At 41.8% G+C, this 20,688-nt stretch overlaps 1 protein-coding gene across 4 annotated transcripts in view; it reads right to left on the reverse strand.

Moving 5' to 3' along the window:
- garem2 (GRB2 associated regulator of MAPK1 subtype 2) overlaps positions 1 to 20,688 on the reverse strand; it is a 322,420-nt gene that overhangs the window by 79,793 nt on the left and 221,939 nt on the right. For all 4 annotated transcript variants that reach the window (XM_087976894.1, XM_043675852.2, XM_043675871.2 and 1 more), the window contains one exon: positions 16,450 to 17,637. In XM_087976894.1, coding sequence (XP_087833020.1) covers positions 16,450 to 17,637 — 1,188 coding nt within the window. The remainder of the gene's footprint in view (positions 1 to 16,449; positions 17,638 to 20,688) is intronic.

The following is a 20,688-nucleotide window of genomic DNA, read 5'->3' on the forward strand; positions in this document are numbered from 1 at the left end:
GAATGAATACTTTTCTTCAGTATTTACTCAGGAACAGGGCATTGTCGTCGATGTGAATACTGAGTCACAAATAAGTAGAATGGATGGCTTTGAGGTATGTAGAGAAGAGGTGTTGGAAATCCTGGAAAAGGTGAAAATAGATAAGTCCCCTGGGCCTGATGGAATTTATCCTAGGATTCTCTGGGAAGCAAGGGAGGAGATTGCAGAGCCATTGGCCTTGATTTTTATGTCCTCTTTGTCTACAGGAGTAGTGCCAGAAGACTGGAGGATAGCAAATGTGGTTCCCTTGTTCAAAAAGGGGAGTAGGGATAACCCTAGTAACTATAGGCCGGTGAGTCTCACTTCTGTTGTGGGCAAAGTCTTAGAGAGAATTGTAAGGGATAGGATTTATGCACATCTGGATAGGAATAATGTGATCAAGGATAGTCAGCATGGTTTTGTGAAGGGCAGGTCGTGCCTCACAAACCTTATTGAATTCTTTGAAAAGGTGACGAAGGAGGTTGATGAGGGGAAAGCGGTAGATGTGGTATATATGGATTTTAGTAAGGCGTTTGATAAGGTTCCCCATGGTAGGCTACTGCAGAAAATACGGAGATATGGCATTGAGGGTGAGTTGGAGGTTTGGATTAGGAATTGGCTGGATGGAAGAAGACAGAGGGTAGTAGTTGATGGCAAAGTTTCTTCATGGAGTGCCGTCACTAGCGGTGTTCCGCAAGGATCTGTTTTGGGACCATTGCTGTTTGTCATTTTTATAAATGACCTGGAAGAGGGGTTAGAAGGTTGGGTGAGCAAGTTTGCGGATGATACGAAAGTCGGAGGAGTTGTTGACAGTGAGGAAGGATGTGGCAGGTTACAGCAGGATATAGAGAAGCTGCAGAGCTGGGCAGAAAGGTGGCAAATGGAATTCAATGTAGCTAAGTGTGAGGTGATTCACTTTGGGAAGAATAACAAAAAGATGGGGTACTGGGCTAATGGTCGGATACTTGGTAGTGTGGATGAGCAGAGGGATCTTGGTGTCCATGTACACAGATCTCTGAAAGTTGCCACCCAGGTAAATAGTGCGGTGAAGAAGGCATATGGCGTACTGGCTTTTATTGGTAGAGGAATTGAGTTCCGGAGTCCTGAGGTCATGATGCAGTTGTATAAGACTCTGGTGCGGCCGCATCTGGAATATTGTGTGCAGTTTTGGTCGCCATACTATAGGAAGGATGTGGAGGCACTGGAACGGGTGCAGAGGAGGTTTACCAGGATGTTGCCTGGTATGGAAGGAAGATCGTATGAGGAAAGACTGAGACACTTGGGGCTGTTTTCATTAGAGAAAAGAAGGTTTAGGGGTGACTTGATTGAGGTGTACAAGATGATTAGGGGTTTAGATAGGGTTGACAGTGTGAACCTTTTCCCACGTATGGAGTCGGGTATTACAAGGGGGCATAGCTTTAAATTAAGGGGGGGTAGATGTAGGACTGAAGTTAGGGGTAGGTTCTTCACTCAGCGAGTCGTAAGTTCATGGAATGCCCTGCCAGTAGCAGTGGTGGACTCTCCCTCTTTATGGGCATTTAAGCGGGCATTGGATAGGTATATGGAGGATAGTGGGTTAGTATAGGTTAGGTGGGCTTGGATCAGCGCAACATCGAGGGCCTGTACTGCGCTGTATTCTTCTATGTTCTTCTTTGTTCTAAATACCAGAGGTGGCGATAGGTCCATTGATGCACCATTTTGCAGTATGTTGACATTATAATGCCCATAAAGAATGAATCTAACTTCAAATATCATCTGGTCAATCTTAGAAGCTCTGGAAATGAGCAGCACATTGGGAGTCACAGTAATAACTTGGAAATGGAAAATCCATGAAGCATTAATACCAAGATCCTGTTCAAAGCTGATCTTGTTCACACATTCATGGAGAGATCCCATTTCTTTGGCATGTTAGAGATGCACCAGCAGATCAGATCCATCTGCAGCCCTCAACCCCCATGCCTCCCATCCACCACAATCAACCTACTAATCCCCAACAAGCCATCAGAATGTTAGAAAATTGCAGGCCAGAGAGCCTCATATCAGCGGTAGTGACATTATTGGAGAAGATTCTTCGGGATAGTCTTTACTCACATTTGGAAAATATGGATTTATATGTGATAAGTGGCATGACTTTGTACAGGGGAGGTTGTGTCTTTCAAATTTGAATTTTTGAGAAAATAACAAAGATGACTGATGAGGGGAGGTTGGTAGAAACTATCTATGTGAACTGGGTCAAGAGTGTAGTGATGGAAAAGCACAACAGGTCAGGCACTATCTGAGGAGCAGGAGAGTCAATGTTTCGGGCAAAGTCCCTTCATCAGGAATGAGGCTGGGAGCCTCAGGTAGTGGAGAGACCTGATGAAGCACTTTTGCCCAAAACGTCGATTTTCCTGTTCCTTGGATGCTGCCTGACCTGCTGTGCTTTTCCAGCACCACACTCCTGACTCTAATCTCCAAGATTTGCATTACTCACTTTGGCCTATATGAACTGTGGCAAGGCCTTTGACAAGGTTCCTCATGGCAGGCTGATACAGAACGTGAAGTCACAGAGGATCTGTGGTGAGCTGGTAAGATGGATACAGAACTGGGTTAGTCATTGAAGACAGAGAATCATGGTGAAAAGGAGTTTTTTTGGCTGGAGAGCTGTGACCAGAGGTGTTCAACAGGAATCAGTGCTGGGACCCCTGTTGCTTGTAATATATAATAATGATTTGGAGAAAAATATAGGTGGCCTGATTAGTAAGTTTGCAGATGACACCTTAATTGGGGGAACTGTGGATAGTGAGGAAAATTGCCAGATGAATCTGAAGGATATAGATAGGCTGGAGTTTTGGGCAGAGACACGGTAGATGGACTTTCATCTGGACAAATGCGAGGTGATGCATTTTGGAAGATTTAATGCAGGAAGGACGTAAAGGCCAACCGCCGTATCCACAGAATCGGTTTCTGCAGTTTCAGTTACCTGCAGTTTACTGCGGCCTGAACATATTACAGGGGACATTCTGGAAACAGAGACCAGGGGGCTGCTGGGAAGGTAAATTTCCCATTTAAATGAATGGGTTCACACTTATCTGCAGTTTTGGGCTTCTGCGATAGGATTTGTAATATATCCCCTGTGGAACGAGGGGGACTACTGTGTATAGTAAATGGCAGAACCTTTAGTGATGAAGAGCTTATGCTTGAAACATCGTCTCTCCTGCTCCTTGGATGCTGCCTGACCGGCTCTGCTTTTCCAGCGCCATACATCTTGACCCTGATTTTCAGCATCTGCAGTCCTCACTTTCTCCTAGAACCTTTAGTAGCATCAATATACAGAGGGATCTTGCTGCGCAGGTCCAGAGTTTCCCTAAGTGGCAACACCAGTGGTTAAGATGATTAAGGCGGCGTATGGCATGCTTGACTTTATCGGTCAGGACTTAGAATATAGAAATTGGCAAGTCATGTTGCAGCTGTATAGAACCTTAGTTCAGCCACATTTGGAATATTGTATACAGTTCTGGTCGCCGTTTTTCGGGAAGGATGTGGAAATATTGGTAAAGGAGATTTACCAGGATGTTGCCAGGTCTGGAGGGAAGGTCTGATGAGGAAAGGCTGAGAGACTTGAACCTGTTCTCATTGGCAAGAAGACGACTAACAGGGGATTTGATAGAGACATACAAGATGATCAGAGGATTAGATAGGGTAGACAGTGAAAGTCTTTTTCCTAGGATGATGACGTCAGCGTGTACGTGGGGGCATAACTACAAATTGAGGGGTGATAGATTTAAGACAGATGTCAGAGGCAGGTTCTTTACACAGAGAGTGGTAAGGGCGTGGAATGCCCTAATTGCTAATGTAGTCAACTCAGCCACATTAGGGAGACTTAAACAATCCTTAGATAAGCCCATGGATGATTTTGGGATAGTGTAGGGGGACGAGCTGAGAATGGTTCACAGGTCGGCACAACATCGAGGGCCAAAGGGCCTGTTCTGTGCTGTACTGTTCTATGTTCTATGTTCTAAGAGTCATTGCTGTGGGTCTGGAATCATATGTAGACCAGATCAGGTAAGGATGGCAGTTTCCTTCCCTAAAGGACATTAGTGAACCAGATGGGTTTTTCTGACAAATGACAATGGATTGTTGGTCATCATTAGATTCTTAATTCCAAATTTCTACTAAAATTAAATTCCACCAGCTGCCTTGGCAGGAATCGAACCCATGTCCCCAGAACATTACCTGGGTCTCTGGATTAACAGTCCAGCAATAATACCACTAGGCCATCGCCTTCCCCCTGTGTATGGTGTCTGTGTGGAGCAAGCTGCCAGAGGAAGTGATGGTGATGATGATGGGTATAATTACAACATTTAAAAGGCATCTGGATAGGAATATGAATAGGAAGATTTTAGAATGATACGGGCCAAATGCTGCTAAGTCACCCTCATCTGATCAGGGTGGATGAGTTGGATTGAAGGGTCTGTTTCCCTGTTGTATACATCAGGCATTTTAACAGGCAATTTAGTGTCTGGATATGGTGGAGGATCTGGATGAAGGGGATGGGGTTTGGAAAGAACAGGCTTGGACATTTCAGCCTCCACCTCACCCAAGCCTGGTACTCCCAGAGCACAAATAGACACCAACACTCCTACTACCTATGACGATCACTGACACTGTGTATGTATGAGGGCCTTTTTGATGTTATTGATAATCACATCATGTTGAAACATATAAGAAGTTTAGAGGACATGACAGAGTAGATGTTGAAAGGAGGCTTCAGTTTGTGGGAGAGACTACAACTAAGGTCATGTGTTGCTGGAAAAGCACAGATAGTCAGGCAGTATCCGAGGAGCAGGAGAATCGACGTTTCAGGCATAAGCCCTTCAGCAGGAATCATCGAAACATCAATTCTCCTGCTCCTCGGATGCTGCCTAACCTGCTGTGCTTTTCCAGCAACACACTCTCAACTCTGATCTCCAGCATCTGCAGACCTCACTTCCTCCTAGAACTAAGGTAGTTTCAAATTAACTCCTAAATTTTAATAATCTCCAATTTAAGGTGGTGAAGAGGAAGAATGCTTTATCTCAGAATGTCATGGATATTTGTAACTCTCTTCCCGAGGAAGCAGTGGACGCAGGGTCAATGGAGACGTTTAAGGCAGTTCTTGAATAGAAAAGAAGTCAAAGGTTATTGGGGATTGACAGCAATGTGGAGTTGAGACCACAATCAGATAATTTATGATCTTATTGAATGGTAGAGCAGGATAGAGGGACTGGCATTATCCATAGAGAATACTGTTTCTGCTCCTAATTTGTATATTAATAAGAGACTGTATACAATTTTGCCTATATAACACCATTTGATACAAATGCAATGGAATTTTTATGAACTCCTGAGGAGGAGTGTTTTACACGAAAGTTTATATCTGGGTGTCTGTCTCTAGATGTTGTAATGATACTGTGATTTTACTCCCTTTTTATTATGAAGAGAGGTTGAGGCAGAGGTGAAAAGCAGTCTGATCCAAGCCAATAAAGTAAACTACTTGTGAGGCCTTGGTTTTTTTTTTAAAGTCTGAACAATAGAAGAAGCCTGAATGGGTGTTGTCAGGCTCCCACAGAACTAGGGTTTTAGTTTAGCTTACAGCAGTTGTTGAAGTTTTGAAATTGAGTTTGGAAACTTCCATACCTCCCTCTGCCAGAATTTTCTGGTGATGTTCTTTCCTCCTGGACTAGAGACACATTGCATATGAAACAATCTATTTTACTGACTTTGCCTTTGCCAAGAGTGTGTTTATCGGATGTTACTATATTGGAACAGTTATTGTTTAGTAGTTAAAGAATCTATTATTCTGTTAATCTTTCCAACAGAGTTAAAGTTAGACCAATTCATAGAATTCCTACAGTGTGAAAGCAGGCCATTCATCCCATGGAGTCCACACTGACCCTCCAAAGAGCATCCTGCCCAAACCCATTCCCCCTTTCCTATCCCTGTAACCCGCAATTTCCCATGGCCAAGCCACCTAACCTATACATCACTGGATACTGTGGACAATTCAGTATTGCCAATCTACCTCACTTGCACATCTTTTGGCTGAGAGAAGAAACTGGAGCACTTCAATGAAACCCATGCAGACACGGGGAGAATGTGCAAACTCCACACAGTTGCCCATGAGTGGAATTGAATCTAAGTGCAGCAGTGCTAACCATTGAGCCACCGTACCACCCATGATTCTTCTTTCATTTGTTTGTATTTTAACTGTAGAGTTAGAATAAAGTACCAAGAATAAAGAATAAAGAACAGTGTACCAATCAAATTACAATTGGAACACAGTACCCTACACTTGCCTTTAAATAAGAAAAAGTTGGGGTCCAGGCTATCTCCTTGATATATTTGAAGGAGCTTTGGTCTGGTCCGTAACAAGCTGGGGACTCTTGTCAGGATCAAAATCTGTAATTTTAGGTTGGGTTTAGGATTATTGGACTCAAAGACAATGAGTAGTGAATATTGATAGGTTTTTTTTCAAATATTATGTTTGTTTGGCTTAAACAAGGTGTGCCTTGTGTAGTAATGGTCGCTAAGGGTTTCCTGGGGATGAAAGAAGTTACTTCTAGAGGTTTACGAAAGTGAGCAAGACAAAGCTTTTGGAATTAGCAAACAAGTTGGAGCTGGAGTTCCCTGTGTCTTTGAAGAAAGGGGAAATAATTGCAGCAATTGTGCAGCATTTACAATTGCCAGATTGCAAACAGAATAATTGGAAATGGCTAAAATTCAATTGCAAATGAAACAGCTTGAATATGAAAAGGAAATTAAACGGTTTGAGTTACGATTAAAAGCAGAAGAAAAAGAAAAAGAAAGGAAGGCTCTAGCAGAAGAAACAGAGAAAGAGAGAGGTTTTGAACTTCAGTGGTTGGCAATGAAAGAGAAAATTTGACTTAAAATGGTGAAGGCAGAAAGTAGATGTAGTGATGGAGACATTGGTGAAGAGTGAATCCATTGTAGATAAAAGCTTGGCGGGGATCTGTTTAAATATATTCAAGTGTTATCAAAGTTTGATGAGAAGGACGTAGGAGGCCTTTTCATTACATTTGAGAAAGTGGCTAAACAAATGAAATGGCCGCTGACCATGTGGGTTTTGTTGATCCAAACAAAGTTGGTAGATAGAGCTAGTGAGGTATTTGCATCACTGTCAGGGGTATCTGGACGGTATGATGAGGTGAAAAAAAATTCTTAAGTGCATATGAATTAGTCCCAGGAGCCAACAATCAATGTTTTAGGAATCTAAGGAGGTAACCTGGTCATACTATATTGCATGTGAATGAATCAAACAAAGTAACTGTAATAGGCAGATAAGGGCACTGAAAATAGATCTGACATATGATCGTCTTAGAGACACTGTTATTTTGGAGAAGTTTAAAAAATCACTCCTGTAAATAGTGAGAATTCATGTGGAAAAGCAGAGAGTTCAGACTGCAAAATTAGCAGCAGAAATGGCAGATTATTATGAATTAGTTCACAAATCAAAGTTTGGCTTCCAACATTAATATCAATCTGTGAGGGATAGAAATTGGGGAATTTAGTTAAAAGAGGGAAAGTAGATATTTTTGAAGATAATAAAAGTAGTTAACCCAGGGTAAAATGAAAATCTATGAGGGAGGGCAAGCGAAGTAAAAAAAAGATCAGGAGCTTTTGCTGCAATAAAGTAGGCCACATGAAGTTGCAGTGTTGGTAGTTTAAAAAAAGCACAGGGAAGACAGATGTGGCAAAATAGAATAAGCCAGTAGGGTTTATTAAAGTAGTGGAAGCTAAACAGCTACAACAGAATATACAGCCTGATCGGGGTTGGTTAGTAGAAAGTACCAGATCTTTTTAAAGAATTTAGCTTGTGGTTAAGGTTTACTCATGTATCCCAGGAGTAGGTAAAGAAATTAAAGTTTTAAGAGATCCAGGAGCAAGTCAATCTTTGATGGTGAGAGGTGAGGAGGTATGTTTTTGGAAGGAGTAATGCCAGAAAAGGTGCTAATATGTAGAATTCATTGGTGAGGTTGGACAGTCCGGTGAAAAGTTGAAATAACAGAGAAATTCTCTGTTCTGGAGTTACAGTTTGTCCTCAGGAATAGGTTGAGAGTGATGCCTACTTTGGTTGAAAAGCCAGAGGAAGGTAAGGCAACTGAGATGTTATCTGAAGTATATCCTGAGGTTTTTCCTGATTGTGTGGTAACAAGATTTTTCATTGGAGAAAAGGAGGAGAAGAGGGGACCTAATTGAGGTATACAAGATAATGAGAGGCATAGATAGAGTCGATAGCCAGAGACTATTTCCCAGGGCAGAAATGGCTAACACGAGGGGTCATAGTTTTAAGCTGGTTGGAGGAAAGTATAGAGGGGATATCAGAGGCGGGTTCTTTACGCAGAGAGTTATGAGAGTATGGAATGCATTGCCAGCAGCAGTTGTGGAAGCAAGGTCATTGGGGATATTTAAGAGACTACTGGACATGCACATGGTCACAGCAATTTGAGGGTGCATATATGAGGATCAGGGATCAGCATAACACCGTGGGCTGAAGTGCCTGTTCTGTGCTGTACTGTTCTATGTTCTTCTATGTTCTAAGGTTACAAAGCCACAGGTTGAAACAGGAGGAGAAATCAAAGAATAAAGATGATGAATTTGAACTTCAATTTTCAGAACCTATGTTTGATCAAATGTTTGAGAGAAAACAAGAAGAGGTGGTGGACAAAGTGGATATTTTTATTTCAGAGAGTTTTCTTGAAACACAACAAAAAGACAAAGAAATAAATTAGTTGTATCAAAAAGCGTACACAGAAGCTAAGTGTATCACAGAATGTTACCACCTTAAAAACAAAGTCATGATGTGAAAATGGAGAATTAGAATTGAACTAGAATTATGAATTAGAATTAGAATTAGAATCCCTTCAGCCCAACAAGTCCACAATGACCCTCCGAAGAGTAACCCACCCAGACCCATTCCCCATACAGGTATTTTCCTAATGCACTTAACCTACACATCCCTGAACACTATGGGCAATTTAGCATGGCCAATCCACCTAAACTGCACATCTTTGGACTGTGAGAGGAAACTAGAGCATCTGGAGGAAACCCATGCAGACTTAGGAAAAATGTGCAAATTTCACACAGTTGCCCGACAGTGGAATCTTGGCGTTGTGAGGCAACACTGCTAACTGCTGAGCTGCTGTAGCATCAAACTTTAAAAACGTTTTGTTTTTAACCATTAAATATTCAGGCAGACGAAAAATGGGCAGAAGTTCAGCTAGTTGTACTACTGGTGGGTTGCAGAAAGGAGGTCCTATGGGTAGCACATGAATTACCAGTAAGGGATCATTTGAGAGAAAGGAATACAAAAACATTTTAATTAGCTTGGACAGCATAGAGATGTAGTTGGATTTTGCTGGGCATGTCATACATGTCAGATAATCGGCAAACCTCAGGCAGTGATAAACCAGGACTGGTAATACTTATTCCAGCCTTTGAGGAACCTTTAACCTTTAACAACAGTCTTGATTGAGTAGGACCCCTCCTTTAAACAAAAACATAGGAATCAAAATCTGTTGACATAATTGATGTGTCTACTTGATTTCCATTGGCCATTCCATTCTGCAATATCACAGCTAGAAGGATTGTAGAAGAGTTACTCAACTTTTTTTATAAGATATAGACTACTCATAGGGATACAATCTGATCAAGGGTCAAATTTTACATCCAAAATTATTCAAGGAAGTTATGGATAGCTTAGAAATAAAACAATTTAAATCAACTGCAATGCATCCAGAATCACAAGGAGCGTTAGAATCACAGAATTCCTACAGTGTAGAAGCAGACCTTTCGGCCCATTGAGACCACACCAACCCTCCATGGGCATCTTATCCAGACTCAACCTATCCCTGTAACCCTGCATTTCCAATGGCTAACCCATCTAGTCTGCACATGCCTGGACACAATGGGCAATTTAGCATGGCCAATCCACCTAATCTGCAATTCTTTGGACTGTGAGAGGAAACCCACGCAGACATGGGAAAAATGTGCAAATTTCACCGTTACCCAACAGTGGAATTGAACCCAGGTCCCTGGCATTGTGAGGCAACTGCGCAAACTACTAGGCTGCTGGAGCACCAAACTTTAAAAACAATGTTGAGCAGTGACAGTCAAGGTTGACAGTATTAGGCAAGAACTTTCGAAAGCTGATTGGGGGCAGATGTTCGCAGGTAAAGGGATGGCTGGAAAATGGGAAACCTTCAGAAATGAGATAACGAGAATTCAGAGACAGTATATTCCTGTTAGGGCGAAACGAAAGGCTGGTAGGTTCAGGGAATGCTGGATGACTAAAGAAATTGAGTGTTTGATTAAGAAAATGAAGGAAGCATATGTAAGATATAGACAGGATTGATCGAATGAATCCTTAGAAGAGTATAACGGAAGTAGGAGTATACTTAAAAGGGAAATCAGGATGGCAAAAATGGGACATGGTTGAAACTTTATTGCTGGAACAGCACAGCAAGTCAGGCAGCATCCAGGGAACAGGAGATTCGACGTTTCGGGCACAGGCCCTTCTTCAGGAAAATGGGACATGAGATAGCTTTGGCAAATAGAATTAAGGAGAATCCAATGAGTTTATACAAATACATTAAGTACAAAAGGGTAACTAGGGAGAGAATAGGGCCCCTCAAAGATCAGCAAGGCGGCCTTTATGTGGAGCCACAGAAAATGGGGGTGATAATAAATGAGTATTTTACATCAGTATTTACTGTGAAAAAAGGATATTAGATTAGATTACTTAGTGTGGAAACAGGCCCTTTGGCCCAACAAGTCCACACCGACCCGCCGAAGCGCACCCACCCAGACCCATTCCCCTTCACCTAACACTACGGGCAATTTAGCATGGCCAATTCACCTAACCTGCACATTTTTGGACTGTGGGAGGAAACCGGAGCACCCGGAGGAAACCCACGCAGACACGGGGAGAATGTGCAAACTCCTCACAGTCAATCGCCGGAGGCGGGAATTGAACCCGGGTCTCTGGCGCTGTGAGGCAGCAGTGCTAACCACTGTGCCATCGTGCCATCATGGAAGATATAGATTGTAGGGAAATAGATGGTGACATCTTGCAAAATGTCCATACTATAGAAAAGGAAGTACTGGATGTCTTGAAACGCATAAAGGTGGATAAATCCCCAGGACCTGATCAGGTGTACCCAAGAACTCTGTGGGAAGCTAGAGAAGTGATTGCTGGGCCTCTTGCTGAGATATTTGTATCATCGATAGTCACAGGTGAGGTGCCGGAAGACTGGAGGTTGGCAAACATGGTGCCACTATTTAAGAAGGGTGGTAAGGACAAGTCAGGGAACTATAGACCGGTGAGCCTGACCTCGGTGGTGGGCAAGTTGTTGGAGGGAATCCTGAGGGACAGGATGTACATGTATTTGGAAAGGCAAGGACTGATTAGGGATAGTCAACATGGTTTTGTGTGTGGGAAATCATGTCTCACAAACTTGATTGAGTTTTTTGAGGAAGTAACAAGGAGGATTGATGAGGGCAGAGGGGTAGATGTGATCTATATGGACTTCAGTAAGGCGTTTGACAAGGTTCCCCATGGGAGACTGACTAGCAAGGTTAGATCTCATGGAATACAGGGAGAACTAACCATTTGGACAGAGAACTGGGTTCAAAGGTAGAAGACAGAGGGTGGTAGTGGAGGGTTGTTTTTCAGACTGGAGGCCTGTGACCAGTGGAGTGCCATAAGGATCAGTGCTGGGTCCTCTACTTTTTGTCATTTACATAAATGATTTGGATGCGAGCATAAGAGGTACAGTTAGTAAGTTTGCAGATGACACCAAAATTGGAGGTGTAGTGGACAGCGAAGTGGGTTACCTCAGATTACAACAGGATCTTGATCAGATGGGCCAATGGGCTGAGAAGTGGCAGATGGAGTTTAATTCAGATAAACGTGAGGTACTGCATTTTGGGAAAGCAAATCTTAGCAGAACTTATACACTTAATGGTAAGGTCCTAGAGCGTGTTGCTGAACAGAGACCTTGGAAAGAAGGTTCATAGCTCCTTGAAAGTGGAGTCGCAGGTAGATAGGATAGTGAAGAAAGCGTTTGGTATGCTTTCCTTTATTGGTCCGAGTATTGAGTACAGGAGTTGGGAGGTCATGTTGCGGCTGTGCAGAACATTGGTTAGGCCACTGTTGGAATATTTTGTGCAATTCTGGTCTCCTTCCTATTGGAAAGATGTTGTGAAACTTGAAAGGGTTCAGAAAAGATTTACAAGGATGTTGCCAGGTTGGAGGATTTGAGCTATAGGGAGAGGCTGAACAGGCTGGGGGTGTTTTCCCTGGAGCATCGGAAGCTGAGGGGTGACCTTATAGAGGTTTACAAAATTATGAGGGGCATGGATAGGGTAAATAGGCAAAGTCTTTTCCCTGGGGTGGGGGAGTCCAGAACTAGAGGGCACAGGTTTAGGGTGAGAGGGGAATGATATAAAAGAGACCTACGGGGCATATTTTCACACAGAGGGTGGTACGTGTATGGAATGAGCTGCCAGAGGAAGTGGTGAAGGCTGGTACAATTGCAACATTAAAAGGTTGGGTATATGAATAGGAAGGGTTTGGAGGGATATGGGTCAGGTACTGGCAGGTGGGACTAGATTGGGTTGGGATATCTGGTCGGCATGGACGTGTTGAACCGACGTGTCTGCTTCCATGCTGTACATCTCTATGACTCTAACTTGTCTTGTCACATTCTCAAAGAACTCAATAAGGCTTGTGAGGCATGACCTGCCCCTCACAAAGCCATGCTGACTATCTTTAACCAGACTATGTTTTTCCAAATAGTCATAAATCCTATATCTCAAAATCATTTTCAATACTTTGCTTACCACAGACATAAGACTGACTGGTCTGTAATTCCCAGGGATTTCCCTATTCCCTTTCTTGAACAGAGGAACAACATTCGTCTCCCTCCAATCATCGGGTACTACTCCCATGGAGAGTGAGGATGCAAACATCACCTCCAGAGGCGCAGCAATCTCATTCATTGCTTCCTCTAGTAACCTTGGATATATCTGGTCTGGCCCTGGGGACTTGTCTATTTTGATCCTCCCAGAATTTCCAATACACCCACCTTCTTAATATCAATCTGTTCAAGCCTATTAACCTGGTCCATGGTGTTCTCACTGTCAACAAGGTCCCTCTCCCTAGTGAATACTGAAGGAAAAAAACTCATTTAACATCACCCCTACCTAGTCAGACTCCAGGCACAAGTTCCCTCCACTATCCCTGATCAGTCCTACCCTCTCTCTGATCATTCACTTATTCCTCATGTAAGTGTAAATCACCGAATTAGGGTTTTCCCTAATCCTTCCCACCAAGGTTTTTTTGTGCCCCTTCCTACCTCTCCTCAGTCCATTTTTGAGTTTTTTTCCTAGCTACTCTGTAATCCTCCAAAGCTGTGCCAGATACTTGCTTCCCCAAACTTAAGTAAGCTTCTTTCTTCTGGCAAGAGTTGTTGGGTATTTTTGCAGGTAGTTGAATATTCATCAACAGAAATATTCCACAATTGAGAAGGAGACTTTGACTTTGGTGTTGGCATTTCAACATTTAGTTGTCAGTAATGTGTCTAAGGCAATTAATTGTATGTGTGAGTGAGTGAGGTCCCTTTCGGTCATTGCTGACCATGTGTTGCTTGTTGTTCTAGCTTTCTGCTTCCCTGAAGCAAGGTCCCAGTTGCAGAGGTCACATTTGGATATACTGATCATAATCCTTTAACATTTCTAGAAAAAAAAAGATAAAAGTACCAGCCTGCTTTGATGGAGTTTATTGCTACAGCTACTTAATTTGCAAATTATAAACATGGCAGATGAGAGAATGTAATTGCCAAGGTGTTGTCACGACTTTAATGAAGGAAGAATAAGGTGCATGGTGGCAGAAGAAATGGATTGAAATGGACAGTCGTATTGAATGCTTAGAGTCATTGTACTGTATATGTATTGTAGTGTACTAATAGCTTAAGACTAAGGGGTTTTACAAATGAAGCCATCTTTGTATATTAAGGGTTCTTTTTTTTTGAGTGGGGGAAGATGTGATGATACTGTGGCTTTAAGAGGTGTATTTTGTCCTTTTTTTTAAGAAAATAAGTTGAGGTAGAGGTTCAGAGCGGTCTGATCCAAGACAATAAAGTAAACAAGTTGTGAGGCCTTGGGGTGTTCTTAAAAGTTAAAACAATAGAAGCAGCATGAATGGGTGGAGTCAGGCTACCACTGAAGCAGAGTGTTAGTTTAACTTTCAGTAGTTCTTGGGGTTTTGAAGTTGACCATGAAAGCTGTCATACCTCTCTCTGCCAGAATTTGCTCTTGATGTATTTTCTTCCTGGAGAATTGCATGTGAGGCAATCAATTTTACTGAATTTGCCTTTGCCAAGGATATGTTAATGAGATATTACGATATTGGAACAGCCGCTGTTTAGGAGTTAAATAATCTTTTATTATGTTAAATTTTCCAACAGAGTTAAAGTTAGACCAATTCCTCCTTCTTTTGTTTATATTTTCACTATAGTGTAAGAATAAAGTGTGTTTTGCTTAAAGCTGAATAGTGTAACCAATTAAATTACATCTTACACTTGCATTCAAATAAGATAAAAGTTAGGGTCTAGGCTATCTCTTGATATATTTGAAGATAAGATAAATAGACAAGGTATTTTCCCAGGGTGGGAGAGATCAGAATGAGACAGTATAGGTTTGAGGGTGAGAGGGGAAAGGTTTAAAAGGGACCTAAGAGGCAATGTTTTTACGCAGAGGGTGGTGCGTGTATAGAATGAGTTGCCAGAGGAAGTGGTGAAGGCTAGTATAATTATAACATATAAAAACCATTTCGATGAGTATATGAATAGGAAGGGTTTAGGGGGATATGGGCCAAGTGCTGGCAAATGGGACTAGATTAATTTATGATATTTGGTTGGCATTAGGATGAGTTAGACTGAAAGGTCTATTTCTGTGCTGTATGTATCTAAGAGGGTTTGGTCTGGTCTGTAACAGAATGTCTATGTTGGGTGGAGCTGTGGTTTAGGTCTAGCCAAATCAGTCTTAGCTATGACGACTCCATCCTCCCCTACCCCCCTCTCCTTGGTACAGAACCTGCAACGTACACTTATTTCCTAAGTTTATTTTGTTTCTTGGACAGGCACTTGTACAGAATGTCCAGGAAGCTGACCACTACTTGTGAAATCAAGTCAAACATGACGCATTTGTAACTTCAGGAGATATTAATTTAAAGGGTCGTTTTGAAAATACAGTAAGATAAGGTTTTGTAATATGTTTACATATTAATCACATCTCCAAAAAGACATTGGCAAAACAGATTTACACAAAATGAAATTAAGAATAATTTACAGGATCAATTTACACATTTTGGACAAGAGGCAGTCTTTCTTTGCCAAAGTGAAAGTCTGATTAATGGGCAGTAAGATTTAAAAGATACTGTAAAAGCTCATACACCATTCACATTAAAATGTGGTAAAGGGTATGACACAAAACTGTTCCAGTAAGACACGTTTTATAACAAAATGAAACATTTTAGATAACATGAATGTAGAAAATGCTGATATTTATAAAACTAAAAGCATCTACAACCTATGCTATTTATACAAGTTAAGTGTTTATTCATCAAATTGATGAATCTAATCTGTAGTTTTGCAAACATTACTGCATTGAAGTTAAACTGTGATATCATCAATTTTAAAATTCATTCAAAAATTCTTTCAATATTTTAAATGGACTAGAATACAAAAATAATATACAGAGATACTGAATATTAATATTAAAACTGTCTAATCTACATATAATCCATTGAAATACCACAGTTGATAAATTGCTATCAGGTGTCTTGTTGGTTCTTGATAAAACAGCATAGATTTTTGATTAATGCCTGACATAGAAATGGCATCAGAAATTGAAATGACTGGAGCCTGTCAGAAATGAATTTTGGTGACCATTTCAGCAACTAGAATGCTGACAGTCGAGAAAAATGAGCAACCAGAGAAATTAAGGTATCAGACAGACATACTTGGAAACAGATTTCTGTGAACGTTGCAGGATCTTTAGCCCATTAGTTATTTGTAAATAGACATATAATTCCATGCAGACCATTAGCTTCTGTGCCTGAAATCTAGGTATTGCATGCCCAGCATGCCCAGCTCCATGCCAAGATGATGAATTAATAACACCTATATTGTCATCACCACTTTGTGTCTCCTGCATAACTTAGACAGAAAACTAGTTCTTTGAGAATTGCTGGAATGAACCCATCTTTTATTATCCCTTAGCACAATGTGTTGCAGGATTATTACACAATGCACTATCCCTCAATAATGTCCCTTGCAGTTAAACATTAAAGAAAAGACTTACACTTGACCCATTTGCTATGATACTCACAGCTTCTGATTTTGGAGGGACAGGAGGTGGGCTTGGCATTCTCGATTCTCCCATTTTTAACACAGTAGGATGAGTTGATAGAACAGGATCTTCTTTGGGGGATATAGAAGAATGAGAGTAGAAAGAGATGGAGCTTTGCTGTTTCTTGATCTCACTTTCTGTGACCACACAGCAGGAATCCTTTGAATAATCTGTTGGTTGATTGGTCCATAGCTCCTCATAGGGAATTTCAGGCTGCTCTTGAGTCCTAAAGTAATTTTCTGTCCAATCAGGTGTCATATACTCTCTGTCCATGTCAGCCACCTCTGGAGGAGTCAGTAATTCATGTGGCATAATTTGCTGCTCCCCAATTGAATCCCTGCAACTCTGGAAGGTAACCTCCCCACTGCTGTGCAACATAGCACTGCTGAAAGCACACAGAGAGAGCCTTTGAAATGATTGGGTCAGCTCATTCTGGGCATAGTTCAGTGAATTAGTTGTATATCCTTGCAAGCAAAGTCTAATTCTTCTTGGACTAGTGCAATCATCAGTAAAGTCTGTTTTAACCTCCCGGACTGCCTTTGAGTACTCATCAGCATTGAAATGCTCCTGGCTAAACAACATTATTTCTTGCACTAACCTCTCATAAAGGGGGTTGCCTCGGATTAACCCTTCAGGGAGCACAAACCTGGGCATATCTGACAGCAGCAAAAAGTGCAAAGGGATAATAGCATCCTTGCGAATGATACAGCACAAGACTACTGTCTTTGATATAATACTGACAAGTTTATAGCGATGTCCTTCACGAATGCAATGGAGGTCGTAAGAGTTGCGGGGTGGACGAGAAGGAACGGTGACATTGACTGGTAGTCGAACCTTTTCGATAATACTGCGGATGGTATGCTCTCCTTCCTGCATCTGCATCTCAAGGGGACTGCGAGTGCTGAATTTTCCCCGGCACTGGAAGGGAAGGCTAAGACTCTCATTGGTCCTGTGGTTCATACAGATAAGACATGGCATCTTGCCTTTGACCTGTTTGCTTAGAGTGCTAGTTTTGCCCAGTTTTCGCAATAGGGTGTTGAAGCGGGATTTCTCTTTTACAGTCTTGGCACAGAGGATCTCAGCCTGGCCCATCAGTGTCAGCTCATCACCAGCATGCAATGTGAAGTTGTAGACCTCACTATCTTCACTGAATTCACCAGAGACCACCTGAAAGAAACAGTAAATTTAAAACTGTTCAAGAAGGCCAAATTAACTATGAATACATTTAAATGTCAAAATATCATTTAACACATAAAAACAATCTGCCACATACCCTCAATGTTTAATAATTAGGTAAATTTCACGTGGTAAATAAACAATCCTGACATTGTTGCAACAATAAGGCTAAATCAGTCCCATTGGCGGTGCTTGTCTTGGAATGACACCTATATTTATTAGGCAATGAACACCTGAGACCTGATCTTAGCAATCACACATGCCATTGTGTTGTATGAGGCAGGTAGTACCTGAAAGGATTAGCTTGCATCATGAAGTAAGCTCCACCCATCAGAATAGCAAGAATTGCTCCTGGGAGAAGTCAACCAGTTATTACAAATCCCAAATTCCATATAGCTAAACAGTCATATATTCTTCCTTTTGAGTGTAGGTTTTATAAGAGGCTCAAGGTAGTTATGCACAGTAGATATATGCAGACACTCAATGGACTGAATGTCCTACTCCTGTTCCTACGTACTATGGTCTTAGGTACCATAATGCAACTCATGTAATGTAATTAGCTACTATGTACTATGTAATAAATCTATTCTGTTCTTCTCTTCTCCTGAAGAATTTGCATGGGCATCATTCCCCACTTGGGATCAGTAACTTAAACTAATCCCAATAAGGATGATGAATTTAGCCAAGATATCTAATTGATTCCAATGGATATAACCAGAACATATACCATATTGACTCAGAGGCTTGTAATGTAATGCTTTCAGAATCCTCTGTACAACTCTTAAATTGATTTTAAAGAAACTAATGAGCAAACAGCCAGCTAACCAGCAGAGAGAGAAACATGAAAAATAAAAATTAAGCGAAATCCTTGGGGTCAGTTGTTTTCAGAATTCAGAATTCTTTGGATTTCGGAATAAATGACATTTTCACAGTGAAATAAAAAAAATTACCTAACAGAAGATGCACATGTGAATAGTACGAGTGCCTGAGACAAACTGATGCCTGCCAGTGCTGGGCCATGCCACAACGTCACAACTGAATGACATAGTTCAAGTGGATGTGGAGTTGGGTCACTCGTCCGGACGCCAAAATGACATTCCACATTCCATGAAATGAATTTCAGATTTCAGAGCTTTTCGGACTTTGGAATTTTGGATAAAGGATTGAGTATCTGTATTCTATACATTTATGGATGGCCTTATTGAACACGAGCCAATCTCTAAAGGTATTGCAGGAAATCAAGACTAAGTGTGCTCTAAATATCAAGCAGTGAGGAATTTAATTGGACAGGTCAATGGAAGACTGCAATGATTGAGGCCAAAAGAGATCAAAATGGAGATTTATTGTGAAAGAGAAAGGAAGAATTCAGTGAGGGTAATTGAGAGGCCAAAAGAGAAAAAGTACGACAGGGTTGAAGGCCGAGGGAGAGATTATGATAGAACGTTATAAAACTCTTCATTGAAAATCGAAACAAGCTCAGAAGTATAAATGATCTACTCTTGATCATATGTTCCATTGAAAGTTGGAGGCCTAAGGTAGTGGTGAAAGGAGAGAACCAGGAAGATCTATAAGATTTTGGTGTAAGGCTGAGTGTACTGAGCAGCTGCAACACGCAACATCAAGGAGCCTGCTGGATTTGAACATAAGACCATAAGACATAGCAATGGAAGCAAGGCCATTTGGCCCATCGAGTCCACTCCGCCATTCAATCATGGCTGATGGGCATTTCAAATCAACGTACCCACACTCTCCCCGTAGCCCTTAATTCCTTGCATGATCAAGAATTTATCAATCTCTGCCTTGAAGACATTTAATGTCCCAGCCTCCACTGCGCTCCGTGGCAATGAATTCCACTGGCCCACCACTCTCTGGCTAAAGAAGTGTCTCCTCATTTCCGTTCTAAATTGACCCCCTCTAATTCTAAGGCTGTGCCCATGGGTCTGAATCTCCCCACTTAACGGAAACAATTTCCCAGCGTCCACCCGTTCTAAGCCATGCATTATCTTGTAAGTTTCTATTAGACCTCCCCTCACCCTTCGAAACTCGAATGAATACTTTAGATTACTTACTTACAGTGTGGAAACAGGCCCTTCGGCCCAACAAGTCCCGCTGAAGTATAACCCACCCAGACCTATTCACCTACATTTACCCCTTCACCTAACACTACAGGCAATTTAGCATGGCCAATTCACCTAAACTGCACATTTTTGGATTGTGGGAGGAAACCGGAGCATGCGGAGGAAACCCACGCAGACACAGGAGAACGTGCAAACTCCACACAGAGGCGGGAATTGAACCAGGGTCTCTGGTGCTGTGAGGCAGCAGTGCTAACCACTGTGCCACCGTGCTGCCCAGGATACAATCCCAGGATCCTCAGCCAATCATCGTATGTTCAGCCGACCATTCCAGGCATCATCTGTGTGAATCTCTGCTGGACACACCCAAGTGCCAGTATGTCCTCCCTGAGGTGTGGGACCCAAAATTGGACACAGTGTTCTAAATGGGACCTAACTACAGCTTTACAAATTCTCAGAAGCACATTGCTGCTTTTATATTCCAACCCTCTTGAGATAAATGACAGCATTACATTTGCTTTCTTAACCACAGATTCAACCTGCAAGTTAACTTTAGAGAATCCTGGACTAGCATTCCCAGATCCCTTTGTACTTTGGCTTTATGAATTTTCTCACTATTTAGAAAATAGTCCATGCCTGTATTCCTTTTTCTGAAGTGCAAGACCTCGGACTTGCTCACGCTGAATTTCATCTGCCATTTCCTGGACCACTCTCCTAAACTGTCTAAATCTTTCTGCAGCCTCCCCACCTCCTCAGTACTACCTGCCTGTCCACCTAACTTTGTATCATCGGTGAACTTTGCCAGAATGTCCCCAGTCCCTTCATCCAGATCATTAATATATAAACAGTTGTGGCCCCAACACTGAACCCTGCGGGACCCCACTTGTCAACAGCTGCCATTCCAAGAAAGAATCTTTTATCCCAACTCTCTGCCTTCTGTCAGATAGCCAATCCTCAATCCATGCCA

This window comes from Chiloscyllium plagiosum, unplaced genomic scaffold, assembly GCF_037043375.1.
Source record: "Chiloscyllium plagiosum isolate Xiang-an unplaced genomic scaffold, Cpla_swu_hap1 HiC_scaffold_3, whole genome shotgun sequence".
In the NCBI taxonomy this organism is placed as follows: Eukaryota; Metazoa; Chordata; class Chondrichthyes; order Orectolobiformes; family Hemiscylliidae; genus Chiloscyllium; species Chiloscyllium plagiosum.